This window comes from Lotus japonicus, chromosome 1, assembly GCF_012489685.1.
Source record: "Lotus japonicus ecotype B-129 chromosome 1, LjGifu_v1.2".
NCBI lineage: Eukaryota > Viridiplantae > Streptophyta > Magnoliopsida > Fabales > Fabaceae > Lotus > Lotus japonicus.
The window spans coordinates 75,333,132-75,343,974 of record NC_080041.1 but is presented as its reverse complement, the minus strand read 5'-3'; the positions used below and the strand labels follow the sequence as shown (position 1 = coordinate 75,343,974).

At 39.8% G+C, this 10,843-nt stretch overlaps 1 protein-coding gene across 2 annotated transcripts; it reads left to right on the top strand.

Annotated features, from left to right (window-relative positions):
• The first annotated feature begins 5,299 nt into the window (after positions 1 to 5,299).
• LOC130710948 (probable inactive receptor kinase At5g10020) lies at positions 5,300 to 10,842 on the top strand. 2 transcript variants are annotated; one of them, XM_057560359.1, is made up of 4 exons: positions 5,300 to 5,424; positions 5,720 to 6,691; positions 7,409 to 9,001; positions 10,022 to 10,842. In XM_057560359.1, the coding sequence occupies exons 1-4, from the start codon at positions 5,412 to 5,414 to the stop codon at positions 10,600 to 10,602; spliced, it is 3,159 nt and encodes a 1,052-aa protein (XP_057416342.1). In that variant the 5' UTR covers positions 5,300 to 5,411; the 3' UTR covers positions 10,603 to 10,842. The 2 variants fall into 2 exon arrangements, with proteins under 2 accessions (XP_057416342.1, XP_057416332.1); XM_057560349.1 differs by lacking the exon at positions 5,300 to 5,424 and having other exon boundaries at positions 5,469 to 6,691.
• Position 10,843: the final 1 nt, after the last annotated feature.

The window sequence follows — 10,843 nt, the reverse complement described above, 5'->3', positions numbered from 1 at the left end:
TCATGGAGGACCGTACTGACGAGCGTGGACGTCTGACGAGGGGAGTTCTACGACGCATGGAGCTGAGCTTCAACTTGCCGCCTTCAGTTCGCTGTGGACCGGGCACTGGCCGAGGACCACCTTCATCACCTTCATCTTCATCGGACGAGGAGGACCCATCCGAGATCGAGGCTGATGTTGACGCACCTGTCGCGCCACTTCCTGCTACTGCTGTCGATCTTACCGACGTTGCGTCGTCCTCGAGGCTCGTGGAGCCGAAGAGGGAGCCTGTTGTTCCATCTGCCTCTCGCCGTTTTTCGTTTACTCCATCACGCGGCTACCGTGTGGAACTCCTAGTTCGTGTGGTGGAGGAGGATGTCCTTTCTGAGGAGGTAGATGTTGAGATGGGCTCGACTAGGGTTGTTCGCAGGATAGTTAGGAAGGAGGTCATGGATTTGGATACTGAGATGATCACGGTGGACTCTGACTCCGACACCGACGTTGACAACTACTCGCCGAGCGACGAGGAGGAGGAGGAGGAGCTTTGAGCGGTACTGGGAGGGTAGGTTTAGGCAGGCGTCATATTTTGTGTAGAGCTCTGATTCGTTTTGCTTTTGGGACAGGGTAGGTTCCCGACGCATGGCTTTTTGTGTGGTTCTCTTACTGAGGGATCACAGTGAGTCAGTCGGACCATAGGGGTCTTTGCTTAGGCCATTTTGAGGCTGACTTTCTCCTGGAGGATTGTATTTATAACTTTATCACTCACGTTTCTGGATCTGTACATATTTGCCTACGGGCACACTACTTGGGAGTCACTGCGAGCGCGCGTGACGTTGGAGTGCAACTGAGGCTGTACATGTTTATATGATGTACATCGGTTAGTTTAGTTTGCTGGGCTATGTCTTTACTTTCTATCGCTTTATTAAAAAGAGAAAAAGAATCAAACGAAAAAAAACAATACATGTTTTCCGCGTAAAGTTTATTTTTGAGTTACTAAAGTGACACCTGGAAATCGGGGTGTTACATTGAGCTATGTGAAATCATGTTTACATTTGCACCAACACCAAACCAAGCACATGAAGTTGATGGAGGAACAATGGATGGTCAATCAATAAGAGTAGGTTGCGAGACTGAGATTTAGTGATTGATTGAATGTTTGTCTAGGTTATGCGGTGGTGTTGAAGCGTTGGGGAATGACGATCGTTGGAGTGATGTGTATGTGTTAGTGATGGGGGTTGAGGGGCTTCATAGGAGATGAGGTATAATTAAGGTTCCAAGGGGATATTAGTGGAGAGTCATTTTGCTTGGATCTTGGGTCGTGGATTTGGATTCAAATGGTGAGTTTCTGTTGATGTTGTTGGAATGATGAGTTTGGTGTGGAATAATGGTTCTGGTGAAATGAGGGTGGTTTCAAGTGAAAGATGGTGATGGTGATGACCTTTTTTTGGTTACAAATAATGGTAGAACGAAGAGAAAGCGCCTCCATACTATCGGGCAGGGCGCCAATGGCATGCTGGGGAGGCTGGCAGAGGCTCACTCTTAAAAGGAGCGCCGGGGGATCTCCCCGAGGAGGGTTGCCCACCAACTGAGATTTTACTGACCCTAGGGGCATTCGAACACTCGGCCTGTGGGAGTTGATAGCTAAATCCGGAACCTAAAGCTAGTTGTGCCAACCCATGGTGGCTGATGGTGATGACTTTGAAAGTGTGGTTGAACAAGATTAATTAGAAAACAATGTAGTGAAATGATTTAGAGTGAAATAAGATGTGGGTAGGTGATGATAAAACGGAAAAGATAAATATTTGTGGAAAATGTAGAGGAGAGGGATAATGTTCCTCAAAGTGGGACTGGAAGGGATGAGGGGAACTAATTTGATTATTTTAGGGATAAAATTATGTTTGGTTAATTTAAATATTTAGAGTAGGTTTAGTTAATTTAAGTATGGGGAATGCTAACTTACTCCCACCAGATTTTGTGAAGGACTAAGTTAGCACTTAACACCTTTTGTTTTGGACAAAAAAGCCCCCAGTTTATTCTCTTTAAAAACAATGTTACGGTGGGTACTTAAGTAAATTACATCATCATTAATTATCTTTTGGTTTGAATTTTGAAAACCTGCATCCTTTTTCTCTCTCCTTTTCCATTTTCCATCTTTTCTCTCTCCTTTCTCCAAGCTTCAGCGACACATTTTCAGTCATGGTTGCTGTGAAGAAAGGGAATTCAATTAACACCATCAACTCTTCCCTTTTATTAGTATGACTTAATCTTTTGGGCTAAAATTCAACAATTGTGATGATGACTCACCCAATAAGTTCACCCAAATCAATTTCGTTAAAGCACCTGGATCCATTGTACCATTGCATATTCATACAAGATCTCATTTTCGATTTAAGTGATGGTGCCTGCCAAGATTAAATTTATGAGATCTGTTTCGTTCAATTACATATTCAACAAGATATTATTCCACAAATGAGGGAGAAGTGTTTGGAGTGAGGGTAGAGGAAGTGGGTGAAATCAATCTGATCTGTAGATTAAAAAAAAAGAACTTGGCAGAGCAAATCCCTCTAGGCTTCGACCACAGGAAGCAACGAGAAACTTTGATTCAGTCCATGAAAACCTCAGTACCGATTTAAGGGAGTTGGGTTTGACACCCCACCTATGGGGCTTGGCACCCCACTTTATCAAATACGGAATTTAAAATTCCGTATTCTCCCTATTGAATACGGAACTTAAAATTCCGTACTGTATTTAAGCATGCGTGTCACATTTTCAACCACTCATTATATACTAAAACAGATACGGAATTTTATTTTCCGTATTGATACGGAACTTTAAATTCCATATTTAATAAAGTGGGGTGCAAAGCCTAAGGGGTGGGGCACCAAACTCAATTCCCCCGATTTAATGGCTTCAATTTTGGGTGTGTGGAAGTAACAGAGAAATTAGCAGGAAAAGGAGAATGAACGAAGAGAAAGGTAAAGTTAAAGTAGATAGTAAATGAAGAAAGAGAAAAATGATAAATTTAAAAATAAACAAAATTAAGATTACATAAATACCCCTAACTTAAATTACTATTAAAAGGAGAAAATCTGGGTTTTTTGTCAAAAAAAAATAAAAGGTGTTAAGTGCTAACTTACTCCTTCACAAAATCTAGTGGGAGTAAGTTAGCATTCCCCTTTAAGTATTATATATCAGTGAGGTTCATATTTTTAAATAATGTATTTTAAATTATTGATTATATTCGCATAAATAAATTTTATTGTAAAATACACATGTTTATCATGTCAGCTTCATGGCAAAGTTACTAGCGCTCCGACCTAGATGGGGACTTAAGCCATATTATTTCTCTAACCTTAGAATTATTATGCAACTTTTTTATGATAAGAGACTAAAATTAAAGCTTACTCATTTTACATGGACCAAAAATTTGTTTTAACTCGAAATTTAATAATGAATCACAGGTTAAAGTGATAATCTACCTATTTTCCGATGTACCAAAAAAAAGTGAAAATGTACCGGTTGTATCTTGCGAATACAAATGTGCTGATCACCGATAATATTTATTTTTTTATTAATTTATATTTATTACAATCAATTGTAACACTCATTAGCTGTCATTTACATGGATCAAAAACTTATTTAAATCAAAATTTAATATTAAATGCAGGTTATGCAATTGCTCTATCCAGTGAATAAAAATGCGATGATCACCAGTAATATTTATTTTTTATTAATTTACATTTTATTGTAATCAATTTCCACACTTATATTAGTTATCAAAATAAATCAATCAAAACTTAAGATTGAATCCAGGTTAAAATGGAAATGCAACAACTGTATCCAACGAATAACAATGTATTGATCACCTGTAATATTTATTTTTAATTAATTAATATTTATTATTATCAAGTCTAAAGGTGAAAAGAAAGAGGGCCAGGCCTAAGAAATCTACTATTTATACCGCAAAGGAGGTCTGTATCGGCTCTCATAGAGTGTTGGAGAAGGAACTGAGTCTGTAAAAACTCGTACCCTTATTCAACGCAACTAAGAGAATTTACCTTGTGAAGGGGTTATGGCAAGAGCAAAGAAAGCGTGGCTGCTTGGGGAAAAAGCGGGGATTGTTTACGAAGGTAATGACGACAAAACCATCAAAGGTCTTGCATGAAAGTTTCGATCTTGAAGTGTTTTTCAATTTTGTTTCGGGTTGTTTTTGATTGATTTTTATCTGTCACGGTTTAATTTTCTCAATTTTTGGTCTCTACAGGATTTCTCTTATAGGTTGCATTTTGTTGGTATCGCTTTCTCGACTTTGGCTGCCTTTACTTGTTGCGGTCTTTTCTTTTTTATTTTCATGAACAAATATTCTTTTTTTCCAATTTTTTTTACACATGGACAATGTAAAAAGTTTTACACATACATCATCTCACATCTCTAAATTAATCCCTTTCATTTAGATTAAATGTCTATCCACTATCGATGTAAGATATGTTTACACGTACGTCCAATTGAATTCCGCCGAATCAAAAAATATATATTTTTTTTGAATTTAAATTTTTAAAACAAATCTAACCATTCCTCATATGTAAACATACTATGATTATGATTAGTTGTCAGTGTAAAACTTATTTAAATTTTTAAAACAAATCTAACCATTCCTCATATGTAAACATACTATGATTATGATTAGTTGTCAGTGTAAAACTTATTTTACACCGGCGATGCATCACGATTAAACGCTTTTCATTTTAAAGTTTTTTTTAGAGATTAATTTTTATGCACCGACGGTCGATCACAACCTTCCATTTTCTATTTTAGATTTTATTAAATTCAAAATTAATTGTGAGCTAACAAAATGGAGGATGTGATTAAATGATGGTGTAAAACTTATTTACACCGTCGGTGCATAGAAATTAATCTCTTTTTCATATACGTGCACTCTAATTGATTTCCACCCTATCAAAAATTTATTTTTATTCCAATTAAAATAAAATTGATTTTGTAACAGCTTGATTTTATACGGCGTAATGTGATTGTATGTAAATTTTTACAATAAAATTGAAGGATTTGGAAAGAGATATTTATGTGTGTTATTTTAAAAGATGATTAGGGATGGGCGGGTAATAAATAAGTAATCGCGAGATACAAGCAGAAACTTAAGCACTTGATATAGGAAAAAGGACGAAAAACCTAGTTTTAGAAACAACTCAATAGCGCAAATTATTAGAGGTTGACGGTGACGGCGCTGCGTAGAAGCGTTAGATGCATGTGCGTGTAGGGTTACTCTCTCTCTTTCTCTCTCTCACAACTTACACTGAGTCTGAGTCAATCGTAGTAGTAGAATAGAAGAACAACAACAACAAAACACAGCACACAACAACACAACACAAACACAGTACAGAAAGAAAGAAAGAAAGAAAGAAGAGAGTGAATGAATGAACAAACAAGGTAGAGAGAGAGATTGTAATTGTATTGTAATGTCCTTTACAGTCTGTAGTTACTCTCTTCCACCAACCAACACTCTCCACCTGACCCCTCCATTTTCCCATTTCCAATATATAAAATTAAAATTAATAAAAACCCTTCATCTTCACCTTCACCTTCTCTCTCTCTCTCTCTCTAACCCTTTCTTCTTTCTTCCTCTCTTCAATGTCAATGTTCTAGGGTTGTTTGGTTGGTTCCTATGATTAACCAACAATTAATCTCTGTTTTTTTCCCTGTCTAATGTTGTTTGTCTCTGCAGCATCATCCACATTTTCTCCGAATCCGATGAAGAACAAGAATCCCCCTCCCACACTCAACTTGCTGCTGCTACTGTTGCTGCTGTTGCTCCTCTCACCACGGTGCTCCGCCTCCCAACCGGAGCTCCGATCTCTCCTCGAGTTCAAGAAAGGCATAACCTCCGATCCGTCTAACCGAGTTCAGGATTCATGGAACCCTACCTCCCTCAACGACGCCGCTCCCTGCCCTTCCTGGCCGGGAATCCTCTGCGACCAACTCACCGGCAACATCACCGGAATCATCCTCGACGGCTTCGGCCTCGGCGGCGAGCTCAAGTTCCACACTCTCCTCGACCTCAAAATGCTATCCAACCTCAGCCTCGCCGGAAACCACTTCACCGGGAGGCTACCGCCGTCGCTCGGAACGCTCACCTCGCTCCAGCATTTGGATCTCTCCCGGAACAACTTCTACGGACCCATCCCTGCTCGGATCAATGAACTATGGGGGCTTAACTACCTCAATTTGTCGCACAACAGCTTCAAAGGTGGGTTCCCCACTGGTCTCAACAACCTCCAGCAGCTGAGGGTGCTTGATTTGCACTCTAACCTTCTCTGGGCTGACATTGGGGACCTTCTCCCCACGCTGCGCAACTTGGAGCATCTTGATTTGAGTCACAATCGGTTCTTTGGTGGGCTTTCACTTTCCATGGAGAATGTTTCAGCTTTGGCTAACACTGTGCGGTTCTTGAACTTGAGTTACAACAACTTGAATGGCCCTTTCTTCCGGAACGATTCGATGGGGTTGTTTCACAACTTACAGGTTTTGGATATGAGTGATAACTTTTTAACAGGGGAGCTTCCTTCTTTTGCTTCATTGTCTGGACTGAGGAGTCTGCGCCTTGCCCGTAATCTCTTGTTCGGGTCCGTGCCCGAGGAGTTGCTGCAGAGCTCAGTGCCCTTGGAAGAATTGGATCTCAGCGCCAATGGATTCACAGGTAAATAAATGTCTTTTAGTCTCTTTCAGGTTTTGACTAGTTTACTAATTTGCTTCATGTTGTACTGTTTCTATGGCGCTTCAAGAGGGTTACTGCATGTTGTTTCGACTGTGTTCTGGGAAGAGCATGGGGTTGTTGCTAGTGACATTAGAAGTTTAGAAAAGCAAGGAAGCTAGAAGTTTAGATCGTATATTTGTGTAATGCGCTTGCATGCTAGTGACATTAGACATAGGAAAGGTGCATAACTAAACACAGGGGATTCTTCTGCATGCATGGAAGTAAATGCGAAAGGGGGGGGGGGTGGTACAATATTCTTAAATTCCATTTTGCATGTGCTTGAATGGAATCAATGAGGTTAATTGGCAGGGAGATAAGGGAGGGTGGTGGCGAAAGAGAGAGAGAGAGAGAGAAGAGGGGAAGAGAAAGATTTTAATCTCTGTCTTTAATCTCGGTCTTACATTTCTTCTAATGAACACAAGACACAAGGGGCTGTAACCTACATTTCTACTAACTACATTTTCAATTTGCACGTTTCAATTAAATTTTCAGCTGTCCATCAAATTTTCATGAGGCTCTTTTTTAGTTGGTATATAAATGATAATTGCATTGTGGTTTGTGTAAGTATTTCAGATTTTGGGGATTGTAGATTATTAAGAGAAAGAAATTGGTGATCTCAATACTCTGTTAATTAATTTTCATATCCTTCCTTATGTACAGGCTCAATTGCTGTGATCAACTCTACAAGTCTAAGTTTTTTGAATCTTTCATCCAATGGTTTATCAGGCTCTTTGCCAACATCTTTGAGAAGTTGTACAATCATGGACTTGAGCAGGAATATGTTATCCGGTGACATTTCTGTTATACAGAACTGGGAAGCTACATCAGATGTTATTAATCTCAGTTCAAACAAGCTGTCAGGATCCTTGCCTCCTGGTTTAGGGATCTATTCGAAGTTGTCTGCCTTTGACTTAAGTTTAAATGAACTCAGTGGAACCATTCCAAGTGGTTTAGTTACTTCATCATCACTTGCAAGATTAAATCTTTCTGGAAATCAATTTACAGGGCCACTTCAGCTTCAAGGTTCAGGGTCAAGTGAATTACTACTCATGTCTCCTTCTCAGCACATGGAATATCTTGATGTATCTAATAATTCCTTAGAAGGTGTCTTGCCTACTGAAATAGATAAGATGGGTGGGCTCAGACTGCTGAATCTGGCAAGGAATGGCTTTTCTGGAGAGCTTCCAAATGAATTGGGCAAACTAGTTTACTTGGAGTATCTCGATTTGTCTAACAACAAGTTTACCGGACATATTCCTGATAGGCTCTCATCCAGCTTAACTGCATTTAATGTGTCTAATAATGATCTATCTGGTCACGTTCCTAAGAATTTGCAGCACTTCCCTCCTTCGTCCTTTTACCCTGGAAATAAAAAGCTAATGTTGCCAACTAGTCCCCCTGGAGATTCTTCGGTGTCTGATAATATTCCAGTGGTTAGACATAAACGTGGTTCAAAACGTAATATCACGATAGCAATTATTCTTGCCATTGTTGGTGCTGCTGTGATGATTGCTTTTGTTTTATTTGCTTATCGTCGGACACAACAAAAAGGGTTTCATGGAAGAAGTGAGTTCAGTGGTCGAAATACTGGAAGAGATGTCAAGTTAGGAAGGCCTTCCCTCTTCAAGTTCAATGCAAACGTTCCACCCCCAACAACTTCGTTGAGCTTTTCAAATGATCACTTGTTGACTTCCAATTCGAGGTCACTCTCTGGACAGTCAGAGTTTATTACTGAAATTTCTGAGCACAGCGTGCCTCAGGGAATGATAGCAACCAGTTCATCATCTGTAATTCCTAATTTGATGGATAACCCTTCTATGTCATCTGGAAGGAAGTCTTCTCCTGGTTCCCCATTGTCGTCCTCACCCCGTTTTATAGAGTCTTGTGAAAAACCGGTGATGTTGGATGTTTACTCACCTGACCGGCTGGCTGGGGAACTGTTTTTCCTGGATTCTTCACTAGCATTCACTGCAGAGGAATTATCTCGAGCTCCAGCTGAAGTTCTCGGCAGAAGTAGCCATGGCACTTTGTACAAGGCTACTCTGGACAGTGGTCATATGTTAACTGTAAAATGGTTACGGGTGGGATTGGTCAAACATAAAAAGGAATTTGCTAGAGAAGTTAAAAGGATCGGTTCTATGAGGCACGCAAACATTGTCCCTTTACGAGCATACTATTGGGGGCCTAGGGAACAAGAGAGGCTTCTCTTAGCTGACTATGTACATGGGGACAACTTGGCCCTCCATCTCTACGGTAATAGTTAATTTTCTGTCTGCATATCTCACCTCACCCCCATCCCCCAATTCTGTGTTTTATCATCTTTTTAATTTTTTTATTGCTAGCTTTTATTCTCTCCTTTTATCACCTGAATTATGCCATACTTGTTAATTATGAACATGTGTTTTCCTATTATAAATTAGAAATTCCCTATGACTAATCATCCAATGAAGAAATTGTAACTGCTGGCTAATATTAAATTTAATTGCAACAGATTGGGGATAGCATTTCTCATTGTGGCCTACACATTAAATTTGTGTATTTCCTACAGAAAATTCATTTCTTATTCGATCTTGCTTTTAGTTTTACCTTTCTTTGTTTATTTCTTCAGTTTCTCTGACAGTTACAGTTTCGAAAGGAAAAGAAAAATTGGGCGGGGGGGGGGGGGGGGGTAGGGGGTTCAGATTCTCTTTTATAGCTTGGAAAATCTATTCACCATTGGATTGGAATGATAAGCTGCATAATTAATCCCTGTCTCTCACTGCTAGATAATTTGACTGGCTGCTGTACAAAAATTGTGCGCATAAACCATTGCACGTATTTTGGGGGGTTTGACTTACAATGTCTGTTTGGGCACCTGAGCGTGAGTAGATCTATAGCCTGTTCCAGTAGAATTTCTGTATTGCAGTTGAGAAAAAAACTGCTGTCACCTATCTTCCCTGCCTTTGTCAATATTTACTGGCTTCCTCCAAAAAGCTGGCTGACTAGGATTCATTCTGTAGTCTGTTTGAAATTCTTCCAGTTGTACAAGTTGCATGGTTGTTACTAGGTGCATTGTAGAGTTGCAGGGGCTGTGTCAGTCCAAATGTAGGGTATTTTTTTGCTTTGTTGTCTCCTTAAGGTTTAGCTTGTCAAACTGTTCATGTTCATTTATGACATGTTTAGAGCTCTTGAATTATCTCTTTAGCACCGGTTGTTCATATGGGAGTGGTTTGAGTTTTGACATGACATGAGCTTTTTGTTAGTTGAGTATAACTTCAATGTATCTGTTTACAGAGACCACACCCCGAAGGTACTCACCACTATCATTCAGCCAGAGAATAAGAGTTGCTGTTGATGTTGCACGATGTCTTCTATACCTTCATGACCGAGGGCTGCCGCATGGAAATCTGAAGCCGACAAACATTCTGTTACCAGGACCTGAATACAGTGCTCGTCTTACCGACTATGGTCTGCACCGGCTCATGACACCAGCAGGAATTGCAGAGCAGATACTAAACCTTGGAGCGCTCGGATACCGTGCTCCGGAACTCGCAACTGCATCCAAACCAGTTCCATCTTTTAAGGCTGATGTCTATGCACTTGGAGTGATCCTAATGGAATTGTTAACGAGAAAAAGCGCAGGTGACATAATATCAGGGCAATCAGGTGCTGTTGATCTCACAGATTGGGTTAGGCTGTGTGAAAGAGAAGGGAGGGTAATGGATTGTATAGACAGAGACATTGCAGGTGGTGAAGAATCCTACAAAGAGATGGACCAATTGCTTGCAACATCTCTCAGGTGTATCCTCCCTGTACATGAAAGGCCTAACATCAGACAAGTTTTTGACGAGCTCTGTTCTATATCATCAGCTTGAAATTAATTTTTGTACATGTGTCTGGGAATTAGTTTTTTTATTTTTGGTTCCTCGACCCATTGTTATTTTCTGATTCTTTGGACCCATCTTATCTCCTTGTTAATTGGTTCTCCAGCCTTATTTTGGGCTAATCCTCATTCTTTTCTTCTATTATTCTCTTCTTTTTTTCTCAACAATATTTCTTGTAAAGCGACAATCATTGATTAATCGACAGTGTTTGTGTTTGTTTTGAAGCAGAAAT

Excerpts from the sequence above, each read along its gene's own strand:
- LOC130710948 (XM_057560349.1), top strand. The coding sequence starts at position 5,701 with ATGTTGTTTGTCTCTGCAGCATCATCCACATTTTCTCCGAATCCGATG. Across the intron at positions 6,692-7,408 it reads CAGCGCCAATGGATTCACAG|GCTCAATTGCTGTGATCAAC; the intron begins GTAAATAAATGT and ends CCTTATGTACAG. Across the intron at positions 9,002-10,021 it reads CTTGGCCCTCCATCTCTACG|AGACCACACCCCGAAGGTAC; the intron begins GTAATAGTTAAT and ends ATCTGTTTACAG.